General features: G+C 40.9%; 1 protein-coding gene across 2 annotated transcripts in view; it reads left to right on the top strand.

The window, feature by feature from the left end:
• Positions 1–172: 172 nt before the first annotated feature.
• Positions 173–17,598, top strand: part of UCHL5 (ubiquitin C-terminal hydrolase L5) — a 50,978-nt gene continuing 33,552 nt past the window's right edge. For both annotated transcript variants that reach the window (XM_007191162.3, XM_007191161.3), the window contains exons 1-3: positions 173–375; positions 8,830–8,893; positions 11,234–11,339. In XM_007191162.3, coding sequence (XP_007191224.1) covers positions 300–375; positions 8,830–8,893; positions 11,234–11,339 — 246 coding nt within the window. In that variant the 5' untranslated portion in view covers positions 173–299. The remainder of the gene's footprint in view (positions 376–8,829; positions 8,894–11,233; positions 11,340–17,598) is intronic.

Here is a 17,598-nt window from a genome sequence, read left to right as displayed (position 1 = left end):
GGATGTTCCCTCCTCCGGCGCCCCAAATCCCGCCCTTTCTCGGCGGCCCTGGCCCCTTCCGAATCGGCTCCGGGTCCTGCGCGGCCCAGAAAGAGTTTCGCCGTCTCTTGGGTGGCTAGAGCGTCCTCCCGCGCTCTGTCGCGCTGCAGGTGACGGCGCCCGGAGGCTGTCGGGAAGTAGGCGGGGTGACGTGAGGTTGACGAGCCAGCGGCGGGTTTGCAGAGCTCAGTGGCCGGAGGCGGCTGGATTAGGGGGGTGCCGGAGCCGGAGGTGGAGCGGGGCGGCGTGTGGCCGGGGCCATGACGGGCAATGCTGGGGAGTGGTGCCTCATGGAAAGCGACCCCGGGGTCTTCACCGAGCTCATTAAAGGATTCGGTGAGAGCCAAGGGGACCGTCCTGGGCCGGGGGTCACGGGAGGAGGCCTGAGCTGGGCACGGAGTGCTTCCCTGCGGCTGCCGCCGCCCAGCGTCTGGAGGGAGGCGACTCTCTAACCCTGGAGTCGGGGAGGGGGAAAGGCAGGGCTCCGGTCCCTCCTTGGTCCCGGCCAGTCGCGTTTCCGTGGTGATCTGAGAGCCACACCGCGAGGGCAGGAGCGTGTCCCCAGGACTCGGCGCTCCAGTACCAGCTCCACTGATCTGAGCCCCCGCCCCAGTTCCCCCCGACTTTACGTACCGATTCTTCCCTTTCCACTACGGGGCGCCCCCATTCCAGGCAGGGGTGCCCAGGTGCGTGTCTCAGGCCATCGGTGCTACAGGAAGAGTCGGGTGCGCCTTGTCGAGGGTGGGGTGTCCAAGGCCCAAGCCGCCCCGGAACATGACATTCGAGTTATTCGGAGCAGAACCCCTCGAGTGTGTGACCAGCCCTGCGAACGTCCGCACAGGCTGGCCGCGTGGGACGCACGGACCACCTCGCTCGTTCTGCTCATTTTGTGGCTTCCGGGGAAGTGTGCTTTCTCCAGCTAGTGCTCCGGAGGCCACATGCTTGCCTCGTAATTTCTTTCTGACTCTGTTCCTTATCTCTGGTCCTAAGTAACCAGCATATTTGACTTTGTAGCCTTCCCTGTCCCTCCAGCTCTTCTTTGGCAGTAAGTTTATTTTTATCTGTTACATTTTCTCAAGTATTAATTTTAGCTATTATGTTAAAACTTGTACTTGAGGTGGAAATTCAACATTGATATAGATAACTGTTTGTTGTACGTAGCTGACTGTTTGGATATCATGTATCGGGCATATATTGTTTACCTGCTGTGTCTGACACATTGGTAGGGTTTGGATAGTTTTAATGTGAATAAAGCATGACTGCTGTTCTAAAGAACTGACAAGCAAATTATAATATGGCGTATTAATTGCTACATTAGAGTAGGTACACACAGGTCGTGGAAGAGCACGGGCAGAAGGAAAGGCATAAACAGTAGTGGTGGTAAAGTATATGACTTAGGGAACAGCTGGGAAAGTGACTAAAACATAATGTAACAGACTTCAGGAGTATTTCAATCCGAAGCTGAAAAGATAAACTGAGGCCAGATTGTGTGTCATGTTGTGTAGTGTGGATTGCCCTGTAGCCCCTGGGGACTTAACTGTCAAAGATATTTCAAGGCTGAAATGATATTTTTATAATTTAAAAAGATTTACTACTTGTAGTGTGCAGGGTAGATTGGAATGAAGTAAGAGAAGCTAGAAGCCTCTTAAAATGGTCAGAATTTGAGATGATTGGCTCCACACATAAAGTAGTGATTTGGAGAGGAGGAGGTAGATTCAATAATTTTTGCTATATTTAAATCCACAGGACTGTTAACTGCTGGGATGTAGGGAAAAAGAGGTGACTACGACTCTAGTTTCTAGCTTGGGAGACTGGTGAAGTACAAGTACAAGAGAAGAGTAGGCTTGATGGACAAGAAAATGGGTTCAGCTTTGGACATACACTGAGTTTGAGATGTCTGCAGGTTTTAGCCGTAAACGTTACCTTCAAAACCTTAACTATTATGACATGTTAGAGTTAACCTTAAGAAACGTATCAGGCAAATTTGTTTATTTTAAAATTAGTCCATTCTGTTAACAGCTTTTGCTTCAATTTCATACATGCAGAAAACTTGGAATTGAAAATGATTTAAATAAAAGCATGCGTAAGAGACTGCCATGGAACTGCACCTTCTGTACCTGCACAAATGAAAACTGAAGCTATAGTTATTAGACTGGTTTAATTAGCAGAAGAAGAACTTTGCAAAAAGTTAAATGATGGTAGTTGTATATCACCATCAGATGCTTCAAAGAGACTGAGTTTATTCCAATCATTTTCTTTTTTCCTCATTCAATTCATGGATTTAAAAAACCTTTGGAAGTTTATTCTTTCAAAAGTGAAACATCTTATTGTATTATGAATGCTATTGTAGATTTAAGTTTCTTCATTGAAGGGGAAATTATATGTGAGTTGAGTGAATATATTAAATAAAATTTTTGGTGGAATATAACATCATGGTAAAACAAAGTTCTTATTAAATTAAGAAACTGATGGAGCAGAACTATACTTTTAATTGATACAATGCATATGTAATTCATAAATGCAGCAAAACAAACTAGGATAGTCTACTAATTAAAAATAGAGGCTGTGTATTTCTGCTTCCAGCCAAGATAGAGTAACAGGGACTGGATTTGCTACAACAAATCAGTGACCTCAGCTTTCCCTTCAAGAAACTAGAAAAAGATGAGTAAATTAAACCTAAAGTAAGCAGATAAAAGGAAGTAATAGAGATCAGAGTTGAAATTAGTAAAACAGGAAGGAGAAAAATAGTGGAGAAAGTCAATGAAACCAAAAGCTGGTTTCTCAAAGATCCATAAAATGCATAAACCTCTAGTCAGACTGATGAGAAGAAAGAGAGGAGACAAATGACCAATATCAGGAATAGGAGAGATGACATCACTACAGATTCTACAGATTTAAAAAAAAAAATTAAATAGTTATTTTTTGGCTGCATTGGGTCTTCGTTGCTGCGTGTGGGCTTTCTCTAGTTGCGGCGAGCGGGGGCTACTCTTCGTTGCAGTGCGCGGGCTTCTCATTGCAGTGGCTTCTCTTGTTGGGGAGCACAGGCTCTGGGCGTGAGGGCTTCAGTAGTTGTGGCACGTGGGATCAGTAGCCATGGCTCAGGGGCTCAAGATTGTGGGCTCAGTATTGTGGCTCATGGGCTCTAGATCACAGGCTCAGTAGTTGTGGCTCACGGGCTTAGTTGCTCCGTGGCATGTGGGATCTTCCCGGACCAGGGATTGAACCCATGTCCCTGCGTTGGCAGGCGGATTCTTAACCACTGCACCACCAGGGAAGTCCCAGATTCTACAGATATTAAAAGGATAAGTGAATATTTAATAAATATTTATGCAAATAAATTTGACAACTTGGATGACATGTACAAATTCCTTTAAAGACGCAAATTACCAAAGTTCACTCAAGAGGTAATAAATAAACAGTATAGCCTTATGTGTATTAAAGAAATTGAAATTGTAATTTAAAATTTTCCCACAAAGAAAACTCTAGCCAAAATGGCTTCACTAATAAATTCTGTCAAGTATTTAAGGGATAAGTAATACCATTCTACACAAGCTTTTCCAAAGACATTGGAGAGGAGGAAGTACTCCCCAACTCATTTTATGAAGGTCAGCATTATCCTAACACCCAAACCAGACAAAGACATTATAAGAAAAGGAAACTGCAGACCCATATCCATCATCAACATAGATGCAGAAGTTCTAAACAAAATATTAGCAAATCAAATCCAATAATATATTAAATAGACAATATATCATGACTGAGAGGAGTTTATCCCAGGAATTCAGGGTTGGTTTAACATTTGAGATTTACACCATATTAAACTAAACAAGAAAAACCATACGATTAGATTATCTCAATAATTGCAAAAAGCATTTGAGAAAATCCAGCATCTGTTAAGAATTACGAAGTGTTAGATTTTACCCTGCTTGCCAGCTGACAAATGGGCCTGCCACTATTTTATAGATGCTGGCAGACAACTTCAGCTTTATAGCTAAAGGATTGTATTACTCCTGGCACAGTAGGCAACAGGAGATTCATGTTTGCATTGGTTCCCTTGTCCTTTAAGTCCATAGAAGTGGAGGTAGATGCTGCATGCATGAGTTTCTGTCATAGCTAAGGAACCCCCAACCTTAGGGAGCTCCCAATGTTAAAAGAGGCTGCTAGCAAACTTGCTCAACCTTTAGCTCTAGGGAGATACTATTATTACAGACAGCAATAAGTCTTCCCTCTGCCCCAGAGGGAGAAAATATCTCTGCCTTTCAAGTCTGTTTACTATTTTGACATCATTGAAAAGACAGTTTTGAACAAGTCTGGTAATTCCTCTCAGAAGACAAGCAGTAACAGTAGAAACCCATTGAGAATTGTCTCCCAGCAAAACCCATCCTTTCTTTCTATACCAAATATGCCATTCCCTCAGCTACTCTGATTAATCTGACCTGACCTGCAGGGCTGGTACCAAATCTGTTTAATTTATCTCTTGGAGTGTTTTTGTTAGGGAGCCAGGTGACTTTTTCAAGTCTTTGGATCAGCCTTTCCTCTCAGCTTAAGGCATTAACTCAGATATAGCAGGGTGTATTCGTGATTGTGCAGACTCTGCCTGGGTCTGCAGGGAAGAAGTCTAGAAGAATTCCATCACCCACAACAACTCAGGCCCCTGAGCTGAGGCAGATCTGAGTGACTTAGAGCCAATGTGGTGTTTCCTTTACGTGAAGGTCTGTTTCAGACACTTGTAAGGTGCATGTCACCTTGTTTTGGGGAGAGAGGCGAGTTAATGCCTGGCATTAATTAAAAGTATAGGCATTCACACAGGAAATAAAAGTATAGTTATGAGCACATGGTACGCTTGGAAGCAAGTGTTGATTATAATCGTTGGGGCCTCCAAAATGGGACCTTCTTATTAGGGGTACAAGTTAACAGTGCCTCCAGCTTAGGGCTGCCTGTTCATTTCACATAATTGAGTCCAGTCCTCAGAGAGATTGCCTAAGAGCTGACAATATGGTTTTTCCTATTTGGTCACATCACCAGCTAAATGACATTTGTCTGTGCCATGAAATAACTGAAAGTGGGGTTGGGGAAGATATCAAGGGCTGTTTTTCATGGGAGGTGCAGAAGCTGGGCCCACGCCTGCTGCTTCTGGTAGACCTGTTGATACGGTTAGGGGACTGGCAATCAGTGTTGTCAGAACTGCGTGTTGCAAGATAGCATCCCTACCAGCCAATTAAATTTAAGTCACTGGCAACAGATTGGGAGAGCCTCACCAGAGTATTTTTCTCGGGGAGAAAGACTCCAGGTATATTGTTAAGAAAATTATTTTTAGAATTAGTTTTTGTTTTATTTATTTATTTATTTATTTATTTATTTATGGCTGTGTTGGGTCTTCGTCTCTGCGCGAGGGCTTTCTGTAGTTGGGGCGAGCGGGGGCCACTCTTCATCGCGGTGCGCGGGCCTCTCTTGTTGCGGAGCACAGGCTCCAGACGCGCAGGCGCAGTAGTTGTGGCTCACGGGCTTAGTTGCTCCATGGCATATGGGATCTTCCCAGACCAGGGCTCGAACCCGGGTCCCCTGCATTGGCAGGCGGATTCTCAACCACTGCGCCACCAGGGAAGCCCTAGAATTAGTTTTTGAATAGACTTTCATGGAGCCACCAGTGCTATAATACGAATGTGTTGGTCAAGATATAAATGTTTTAAGACATTTTAATTTAAAAATTTATTTACTGTCCTATTAAGTAAAATCAACTTAATAAAAGCAGTGTTCTGCTTTGAATGACAGATTATTTGATCATCCTATTTAAGACCCAGTTCAACTATTTTTAAATTATTTATTTATTTATTTAATTTTTTTGGCCGCGCACCATGTGGGTTCTTAGTTCCCTGACCAGGGATCAAACCCGAGCCCCTTGCATTGGAAGCAGGGAGTCTTAACCACTGGGTCGCCAGGGAAGTCCCCCAGTTCAACTATACATTAAAGTTTTTTCTGATCAGCAAGGATAGTCGCCCACCTCTTAACTTCCAGAACGCATCCCGTGTCTTTGAGTTATATGAGCTTGTTTCCTACTAGGTTGAAGTTCTTAAGTATCGTTAAAATAGTTTATTATTTCCTGTCCTTGTTAGGGCCTAATATCATGCTTGGCACTTACTTTTAACCTGCGGTTGGTTGAATCTGCGGACGCAGAACCTCTTGGATACAGAGGGCTGAATGTATTTGTTAAATACCAGTGAATCGTTAACTTTTTAAAGCCTACGCCCACCCCCACTCAACTTTTTACTTAATATGTATTAGAGGAATCAGCATGGTGATTCTTTGTGTTTGGTATTTGAGAACGTATACCTCACAAGAATTGTGTGGATTGGATGAAGCAGATAGTATTCTTGTTTTAAACATGAGGAAAGTGAGGCTCAAAGACATGTTCTCACTCAAGGTAAAGAACTTAAAGGCAGTGGTAGAATTACAACCCAGTTCTCTTGAATCATTGCTTATTTCTCTTTCCATTATACCATGCATTATTTGAAATTGAATGTACATAAGGGGATTATTAGAATTGAATGTATATAAGGAGATAGATGCTAACAGTTAAGTACTATGTTTTCCTTACACAGAGATGTGTATGTGTCTAACATGAGGTTATTTAAACAGTGTCACCACTTGAAATTATACCTTTGCAAAAGATTTTGGGGCTCTTATAATTCAGTGGCTTTTGTTGTGTTTTTGTATGATATGTGCAATGTTTTAATGTTTGGCCTTTTTACAGTTGATTTCCAATAGCATAACCAGTGTTAACAAGTGCATTAGTGTTCTTTTGTGCCCTTTCTTGATACACGTATAAATATAGGTTCACACTTAAACAAGCTTTTTTTCCCAAATTAATGTATGTGGACGTCTAGCAACCTGTTCTAGACATTCAGGTTGTTTCTAGTTTTCTCTACTGCAAATAACGAAGTAACTCTCCTTGTACCTGTATCTTTAATACTTGGGTGAGAGCTAATAGATATTTGCTGAGCAGAGCAAATTGAGGTACTGAATGGTATGAATGCCCAAAGTCACATAGTTGGTTGGTCCAGTATTTTTTTTTTTTTAAACCACAGATTTTTGCATGTGATCTAAAGGCTTCTCCAGCACTCACTTGAGAACAATCTGGAACAATAGAAAGTGCCCAGACTTTGGAACCAGACATGGGTTTTAATTAACTTTTTGGCATATATTAGTTGTAGTGAATTTAGACAAGACACCTAACATCCCTAAGCCTCTTCCATATAATACTTTCCTTGCAGGGATTAGAGATAATGCATTCAAAGCACTTTACACATTGAAGTTCCTGGTAAATACGGCTGTTTTTTTCTGTTGTGATCATAATGCTACCTGACATTTAATGGATCCTTAAAGTGTGCCAAGGCATTGTATTAAATGTATCTCATGCATAATAAATTACCTTATGAGATAGTAAGTTATCTCATTTATTTCTCACAACAGCTCTATGAGTATGGGGAGCAGAGAGGTTCAGTGGTCATACAGCTGGTAAATGGAGGAGCCATGGTTCAAACCTTGGCAGTTTGGAGGCCAGGCTCTTAACCAGTACACCATTACCACCATATGAACTACTAGAGCACAGTTCTCGACCTTGGTACTCTTGACTTGCCTTGCAGGGGTTAGACACTTTGGGCCCGATAATTCATTTTATCTTGACACTTTGGGGCAGATAATTCTCTGTTGTCAGGGGCTATTCTGTGCAATGTAGGCTGTTCAGTATCTCTGGCCTCTACCTACTAGATGCTGCCTCCCCCCCCTCCAAGTGACAGTAGTGACGGTAAAAATGTCTTCAGACATTTTGAGATGTTCCCTGGCGGGGGTGGGGGGGTGCAGAGGCATAAAAAAAATCATCCTGGTTGAGAACCACTGTTGTAGAAGAAGAACATATTGGGGGACTCTGATGTAGTTGATATTAAATTAAATTTTTAAAGTGTGTAGAATTGGAATTTAGGAAAAGGGTCAGAACTAAATAGTATTCTGAAATTCACTGTTAAGTGGTAGCTATTTATTACCACTTTATTTATTTATTTATTTATTTTATTATTTATTTTTGGCTGCGTTGGGTCTTTGTTGCTGCCTGCGGGCTTTCTCTAGTTGCGGCGAGCGGGGGCTACTCTTCGTTGCGGTGCGCGGGCTTCTCATTGCGGTGGCTTCTCTTGTTGCAGAGGATGGGCTCTAGGCATGCAGGCTTCAGTAGTTGTGGCACACGGGCTCAGTAGTTGTGGCTCGCGGGCTCTAGAGCACAGGCTCAGTAGTTGTGGCGCACGAGCTTAGTTGCTCCGCGGCATGTGGGATCTTCCCAGACCAGGGCTTGAACCCGTGTCCTCTGCATTGGCGGGCGGATTCTCAACCACTGCGCCACCAGGGAAGCCTCTATTACCACTTTAAAAATTAAGTGTACAGTAAGGAAAAAAGGGGGCTGCGGGCAGAGCTGTGGAAACATAGCAGCTGAGTGAAGAGAGTGGGTGGAGAGGAGCCAGAGATTGAGAGAGACTGAGAAGGAGGAGTCATGGGGTGGTGTTCCAGTGAAAATAAATCTTGAAACTTTTTAAAGTTGTCAAAGGAATATACTCCCACTATAATAATTGGGAAATAGTAAAGGTAGGACTAGGATTTGACTGTGAGCCTTACCAGTTTTACCATTTTAATTTGTCATGTTTTATCGCCCCCAAATATGCTTTTCTTTCAGTTAATATTTTATTTAATGGCGAAGGAAAAAAAATGAGTTATTTTGTCTTCTGAAGAAATAATTTCTTATTTCAGGTTGCCGAGGAGCCCAAGTAGAAGAAATATGGAGTTTAGAGCCTGAGAATTTTGAAAAATTAAAGTAAGTATGTTTTTACTTATGTTAAAAGTAATATGTCTATAGTTAAGCAAACTTTCATGAGTTTATTTTACTTGGATTACCTTAGGCTGAACACATTATCTCCTTTAAAATTTTTTTCAATTGTGTGAGGTAGGTATTATTCCCATTTTATAACCAAGAACCTGAGGCTCATAGATAAGTAATTTGCAAGGGATTCAAAACTAAGTCTCTGTAATTCCATATCAACAAAGTACTGATAGGCTGATTTTTCACAACTTTCACTTATAGATCAATACTGTTAGAACATGGAAAACATTTTAACATAAAACACGTGAATAATAGGTCAGTCTACAAAACTATATTTGACAGATAATGTATATTAATAGTAATTCAGAACTTTTTAAAAAAATTAATTTATTTTTGGCTGTGTTGGGTCTTCATGCTGCACGTAGGCTTTCTCTAGTTGCGGCGAGCGGGGGCCACCCTTTGTTGCAGTGTGCGGGCTTCTTATTGCGGTGGCTTCTCTTGTTGCAGAGCAAGGGCTCTAGGCGCGTGGGTTCAGTAGTTGTGGCTCGTGGGCTCTAGAGCGCAGGCTCAGTAGTTGTGGCTCACGGACTTAGTTGCTCCGCGGCATGTGGGATCTTCCCGGACCAGGGCTCGAACCCGTGTCCCCTGCATTGGCAGGTGGACTCTCAACCACTGTGCTACCAGGGAAGTCCCAGAACTTTTTTTTATACATTATTACATTGCTTCTTGGGGAGGTTACAGTTCAGACTCCAAATGTTGATGCCAGAAAGTACCTTCCTCTTACTCCGTCCTTCTGACTTCTCTGGGCCTCTCCTTAACCCCCAACCTCCAAGCATTGACCCTGGATTGCAAATGGAGGGCTAGGGAGTTTTCACTGCGGGGAGCATTCTTAGGTCCTGGAATGGGGACTGTAGGGATATGTTTTTTATAGTAAGGAGACAGTTCCCTCCCCCCTATTTTCTTCTTCCCCACAAAGAGAGCAATCATTTTAGATGGAATAAGAGAGAAATTCTGGCTGGATGATCAGGGAAGGTTAATTAAAGATGCATCATTTGACCTGTCTGTAAGGGATAGGAAAGATTTTTGTGGCATGGAAGGCAGTGGTGAAAGATAGACTGGAGAGAATCCTGAAGTGGTGGTTTAACGGTTTGTGGGCAACAACCGTTCCTTTGGGGAGGTGGTGATTTCATTATGTGTGAGATGCAACATCCAGTCATACGGTAGTGTGACGGTTGCTCATGTGTCCAATAATTATATGAAGGCGACGTCCTATATTTCATAGTATTTATGCTAGCAGCCATTTATCTGTAAACATCCTATGTGAACTTTATTCATGTATATCAGGATTCAGTCTAGGGTTAACAGCTTCTTCTAGTTTTGCTATGTTCTTTCTGTTTTTAAGTGAGGTAATATAAGGTAGAATTGAATAATGCACAGATTTGAGATTATTCCTTTCATTGTAATTCCATTTTTTAAAAATTTTTATTTATTTATTTATTTATTTATTTATGGCTGTGTTGGGTCTTCGTTTCTGTGCGAGAGCTTTCTCTAGTTGCGGCAAGCGGGGGCCACTCTTCATCACAGCGCGCTGGCCTCTCACTATCGCGGTCTCTCTTGTTGCAGAGCACAGGCTCCAGATGCGGAGGCTTAGTAGTTGTGGCTCCCGGGCCCAGTTGCTCCGCGGCATGTGGGATCTTCCCAGACCAGGGCTCAAACCCGCGTCCCCTGCATTGGCAGGCAGATTCTCAACCACTGTGCCACCAGGGAAGCCCTATAATTTCATTTTAATTGATGTATTTTTTTGAAGTTTTGTTAGCCGTGTCTTAGGCAACATTCTAGTAAATATGAACAGCAATAGAAATCTTAAAAAAATTTCTCAAAGTTACTTCATTTGCATTGTTATTTGTTAAGTAAACGACTAAAACTTAACATATTGACAGTGTGTTAAAAGAAGCAAGGTTTGGGGGCTTCCCTGGTGGCGCGGTGGTTGGGAGTCTGCCTGCCAGTGCAGGGGACGCGGGTTCGAGCCCTGGTCTGGGAAGATCCCACATGCTGCGGAGCGACTAAGCCCGTGAGCCACAATTGCTGAGCCTGCGCGTCTGGAGCCTGTGCTCCGCAACGGGAGAGGCCACGATAGTGAGAGGCCCGCGCACCGCGATGAAGAGTGGTCCCCACTTGCCGCAACTAGAGAAAGCCCTCACACAGAAACGAAGACCCAACACAGCCATAAATAAATAAATAAATAAATAAATATATAAATAAATAAATAAATTAAAAAAAAAAAAAAAAGAAGCAAGGTTTGGTGTCACTAACTGGTATTTTTTTGTTTTGTAGGCCAGTTCATGGGCTGATTTTTCTTTTCAAGTGGCAGCCAGGAGAAGAACCAGCAGGCTCTGTGGTTCAGGACTCCAGACTTGACACGATATTCTTTGCCAAGCAGGTATGGCCCTTGGATGCTGTGGCGTCTCAAGAGCAGCCCTCTTCACACACAGGGCTCTTCCACCTGTGTCTCTAGCGCAGCCGTTCTCAGACTTCTCGGTCCTAGGGCTCCTCCACATTCTTAAAAATTACTGAGAGCCCCAAAGACCTTCTGTTTATATGGGTTATATTTATTAGTATTCATCATTTAGACATTAAAACTGAGACATTTAAAATATGTATTAATTGCTTTAAAAGTAACAATAAATTCATTACATGTTAATGATAAGGTATTTTTTTAATGAAGCATAAATATCTTTACCAAAGCAAAAGAGTAGTGAGACAAGTGCATTATCTTACATTTTTGTAAATATCTTTAATGTCTGGCTTAATAGCACACAGCTGGATTCTCCTATCAGCTTCTTTATTCAGTCTGTTGCAATGTTTTCGTTTCGTTTTGTTCTTGGTTGAAGTATATGATTTAGTCTCACACATGTGTAGTTAGAGAGGGAGAAGTATGCTAATTTCTTTTCCAGGAAATTATGGATATTCTTTGATATTATATCAAAACTCCAAAAATGTTCCTCTCCTAAAGATTGGTTGCAGTGTGAAATCTGAGATCATATTAATGAGCTTTGTACTTTGATATATAAAAATCCTTTGGTTTATCTTGCTCTTCAAAAGGATCTTTTACTCTTGGAGGATCTTATAACATTGTGCATTGGTCATTTTGAAAATTTACCGACTTAGGCAGATTTTCTAAATGTTGACACATGATTATATGTGTTATCAACAAGTCACATTTGTTAATATCAGCATCTGTATCATTAGAAGAATTGATAAAGTATCCTGAAACTTTTAAACTCACAGTGGTGGATCTATGCATCTGAATCTTACAAAATTCTAATTTTCACTTGAGAATTCAAATTTTATGAAGGACAACAAATACTGTTAGATGTTTTCCTTGAAGTGACAGACTCATTTCACTCATTTTCAAGAAAATATCTGCCAGATGCCGTCTGAAGAACCGTATTTGTCTGCTGTATGTCCTTTCAAGTAAAAATGATGTTCCAAGAAAAAGCAGCCAACTTAGCTGACAGTTCAAACAATTGTACTAATGCCTTTCCTGGAATCAACTGGCATGTTTTGGTTTGCAGCTGAAGTGCTTTATTTGTACCACCTGTTTCACTCAACCATAATATTAAAGACTTGTACTCTGAGGTCAAAATATAATAAAAATTTTACTGCTTTATCAAAGACATTCTTCACTAAAACTGGTTTTTGTTTTGTTAATTTTTTAAATTATGCACGTGTGTCAGTGAAACAGTTTAATGCCACTGCCTAGGTATATGCTAAAATACCAGCAGTTTTACCCTCGACTGCTGTTGTGCTACAGTGTAAATAAGAAAGCAGGAGGAAAAAGCAAAAACAGTTTTGGCATTATTATGGAAACAATTTTTAGCTCACAAACCCCTTGAAAATGGTCTTAGGAATTCCCAGGGTTGCATGGACCCCACTTTGAGAACTGCTGTTCTGGAGTATACAGTGAAACGTTTAACCAACATTATTAGATGCCTCCATATTTTGGAGTCCATTGTTTGGAAAAGCTGAAAAAGAGAATAATGAAAGAGGTTTGATTAATGTATAAAATCTAAGCTAAATATGATTGCATTTGTTTGAAAATTGCACTTATTTCTGAGACTCAAAAAATTGCTTAAGATAATCTGATTAACCTTTAGAAAGGTGGAAACTTTTTAATAAAACTGCTAATTCTTATTACTGCCCTTTAAATCAAACGTTTACTATTCCACTTAGTAACTTGTTTTTCCTTTTTCTCTTATTTTATTACTTCTTTCCATTTTCCCCCCAACTTTTAAAAATTGAGTGTTTTTAGAGAAATTAGAGTTTTTTTGCTTTACTTCAAGGGTTAGGAAAACATTATTTTATCATTGTGTACTTAAAGTATCTTAAGTTACAGAAATATATAGTGATGAGTGAATATCCCTGTGCTCCCACACCCATGTCTACTAACCCCTTCTAACAGTTTGACTCATTCATTTAATCAACAAGTAGTTGTTGAGCACCTCCTTTGTGCTGGGCATTGTTTTAGGTCCTAGGGATGGAATGGTGGATAAGGCAGGCATGTGTCTTCTTATTAGTAACTATCCCCATAGCAGTACCAACAACAGCCCACATTTACCATGTTTGCTGTGTGCCAGATATTGTGCTTTAGGTATATTATTTATTTAACCCTTGCAACAGCCCTATGAGGTGTTACCCTCATTTCACAGATGAAGAAACTGAGGCTTAGAAAAATTAACTTACTTGCCTGAGGTCACACAGCTAGTACATGGTGGATCCAGGATTTAAACCCAGGTCTAAAGCCCAGGTTGGTGGTTCCACCTGCCATACTACCTCCCACATTTTCTATTCACTTGTTAACACATTCATTTTTTTTTTTTTTTACTGAAATTGGACTGTCGTGCGAAATATTTTGCATCTTTCTTCACTTAATGATAAAAGTTTGACTTTCAGTGCACACAACAGTATTAGCTAACATATTGAAGGCTTATTAGGTACGTTTATATGTATTATTTTTTAGTATTAATTTATTTGTAGTAACTGATCCTCACAATGACCCTATGTGGTTTTACAGGTTCCTCATCATTTCACAGATGTGGAAACTGAGTCCCAGAGAGGTTAAGAAACATGCCCAAGTTATGTAGCTAGTCAGTGGGAGAGCTGGGTACAAACCCAGGCACTGTTGCCTTGAAGTCCATACTCTTAACCATATCACAACACCACCTCTTTTAAAAGTATTCTTAGTATAAGCGTCCTATAATTTATTTAACTAAATTTCTTAATGATAAACATTTTGAGATTCTGATTATTTCTCTAACACAAATAATCCATTTATAAATTGTAATATTTATCATTGTACTACAATAATTATAATCACTGTTTGTGATTTTCAAGATCTAGGTAGTAGAGAAGAAGTAGGGGACAGATAGTTTGGTCCTTCAGGTGATTTTTCTCCTTTTAAAGACAGTTTTTTTAAGGTATATAAGAATCTATACCCATGATATAAAATGTAAGCATTATAAATGTACAATGTAGAAAATAAAAGTCCATTATAATCCCTGCTCCAGAGATAACCACTTAAAACAGTTTATATTTTTCAAGATTTTTTCCATATATATTTGTGTGTGTATTTAATTGTATTTCTTCCATACTAAATTGTAAACCCAGGAGTTTTCATGTATAATCCCTGACACATAGTAGGTATCTGATAAATGTAGAAAGAATATTACAGTTAAAGAACACTAGGATTCACTAAGACACTGACAATGACTGACATATAGAGGCCTAGGTATTTTTAAGGTATAAGAAAGTACTCTACAAAGAAAAAAAAATGATAGTGGAGTATGAACTTATAATTTCAAGAGTCCCTTGATACTTTTCTAGTTCTGTATTACATTTCTACCTTACTATAATTTAATGTTTTATTTGTATTACATTATTCCTACCATGTTTATTAATATGCCAGATTAGTGATTTCCCAATTATATTTTTTTATACTATATTATGCCAGCAGTTTCTATTAAACTGATCAGTAATTCAACAATAATATCTATCAGTATTTTTAGTGTATGCCTCCTATGAGCCTATGCTAGAAATTTTATAGTATATATTACATAAATATATAATCCTTGGTTCTAGGCTTCAAGAGCTTATAGTAAAGATTTCCAATCCAGGGTCTCTGGACTCTGAGGAATATTTTCAGATATTTAAAACATTTAATTAAAATTATATTTATTTGTGATAACGTCATACAGATTAACTAAATGCATAGTTTTGGTATTTATGGATGGAATTGCATCATTTTAGAGAGGTAATACTGCCTGTCTTATGCTAATCACATGCTCTAATTGGAAGTGTGCATATGTGTGGATCACTGATTAACAAAATATCGAGAAAAGAAGGTGTCTTCTAGTAGTTACAATTTGTGTATAAGGATCCAGGAATGACCCTTTTGGTAATGCTTCTCTGCAAAACATTGTTGTCTTGTTACTGTTTCACTGATGAGAAAGCTAGGGTCTGTCTGACTTGTTGCTTTCGGTCATTGGTACTAGGTTTGTGTGACTCCACCTGCTCTGTCTTTCAGGAAAGAAGGATTGAGTGTCTGCAATGTGTCAGACACTGTGCCAGGTGCTTGGGGAATGATAAACGTCAGGAGCCCTCTCCTCAAGGGTGTTCAGAGCTTAGTGGAGGAGATTGGTATTAATCAGTGAAATACAAAATTACAGTGGCAGTAAGTGCTGCATGGAGTGAAATGAGAACCGTATTGTGAAGCTCGAAAATAATCTATTAAGACCACCCTCCCTTCGGACAGCAACTACAGAGTTTTGGGGACCCCAAACCACCCTCACTTCTGATACTTGCAAGTCTGGGGAGTCCCCAAGACCACCCTCAGGTTCTGTAATTTGTTAGAAAATCTCATAGACCTCACCAAAGTCTGTTATAGTCACATAGTTTATTACAGTGAAAGGACACAGATTAAATTCAGCCAAGGGAAGAGACACGTAGGGCAGAGTCCAGGGAAGCTGCTCCTTGTCTTCTCCCAGGGGGGTCAAAGCCAGCGCTGTAACTTGACTGGCAGTGATGTGTGACAGTGTGCACAGAGTGCTGCCACTCAGGCCATCTCAGCCGATTCTTGGTATCGAGTTTTTATTGGCCCTCAGTCTCCAGCCACCCTGGAGGTTGAGATGATACTGTTGACCCAGAACCCACCCTAAGTCACACTGTGAGACCATCTGTGTGGCCCACAGCCCCCAGGTAAACGGAGACACTTTTGTGAGGCATGGCTTCTCGGGAGCTTAGAGATCACCTCCCAGGAGCCAAGGGCAAAGGCCAGGCCTCTCTTAGGGCAAGACTAGATTCTTCACTGCACACATAAAAATGAGACTGACCTCTTCAGGGAGATCTGAGAAAGCTTCTCTGAGTAAGTGACATTTCAGCTGAAATCTAAAGGTTAAGTAGGTATTAACTGGGGGAAAGAGGTTGAGGATCATCCCAGATTACTAACAGCTTTTTAGTAAAAGGGAGTAAGGCTAGTAAAATGTACTGTTACAGGAGGGCCAGTGTAGCTGGACTGGCGAGAGCACAGGCAGGCTGGTCTGAGATGATGAAGCTGAGCAAGCCGTGTGTTAGTCAGGGTTCAGTACGGCTACGTGTAGGGAAACAATGGTTTACAAGAAACACAAGTTTTTCTCTTTCTCATTCACCGTGGAGCGCGTCAAGATGGCAGGCTCTTTTGTTTAGCTCCTTTGTGTGTGCTTTCTATTCCAAAGGTTACTTCGTGGTCTGAGATGATGGTTGGAGTTTCAGCCGTTCTGTCTCAATTCCACATTCAAGACAGGGGAAGCGGACAGCACGCTCCTCTCTTTTTGCGGACATTTTCTAGAACTTGCTCACGTTGCATGCTTTCTTCTCTTTGTCCAGAACTCAGTCACATGGCTGTACTTAGCAGCAGAGGGGGAAGCTGTCCTCATTCCAGGTGGACATGGACCCAGATAAAATTTGGGTCCTCTGTTCATCTGGAAGAGGGAGAACGTGGGTATTAGAGAATAACTCTCCACTTCCTGCCAAGATGTGGACAGAGGCAGAGCATGCTTGAGCCTTTTGTCTGTATCCTAAGAGCAGTAAAAGGTTACTGAGATGTTTTAAGAAGGATGACATGATCAGATTTTCATTTAGAAGAGAGCACTTTGGCTACAGTGTGGGGAATGCATCTGAGGAGGAGGGAGGGGTGTAGGATATGAGACTACATATCAGTTAGGAGGCTTTTGTAGAAGTCCATGCAAAAGCAGGTAAAAGACTGTTAGTGGTGATAGATGTGAACAGATTTGATTAATACTCAGGAGGTAAAGTAACTAGCACCTTTAATGTGTAATGATTAGACGTGATGAAGGAAGAGGACAGATCAATCAGTGATGTTGAGTGTGTTTTTCTTTTTTCCTTTTTAAAAAACTGATCTTCAGGTACACAGCATGGAGTTACGATAATTCTTGACTGATGACACATGCTCATGTCCTCCTTTTATTTATTTGTTTACTTATTTGGCGACTAAGTAATGTAGTAAGCACCTAAGAACCCACCGCCTAGATAAACGTCATCTAACTGTCATTTCCTTCTGTCCCACCCATTGTCCCACATAGCTCTCATCCTCCCTCCCTTCATCCAAGTAACCTACACGTGGAATTCTGTATATCGTTTCCTTG

This window comes from Balaenoptera acutorostrata, chromosome 1 (assembly GCF_949987535.1).
Source record: "Balaenoptera acutorostrata chromosome 1, mBalAcu1.1, whole genome shotgun sequence".
NCBI lineage: Eukaryota > Metazoa > Chordata > Mammalia > Artiodactyla > Balaenopteridae > Balaenoptera > Balaenoptera acutorostrata.
This window is presented reverse-complemented; position numbering and strand designations above follow the sequence as displayed.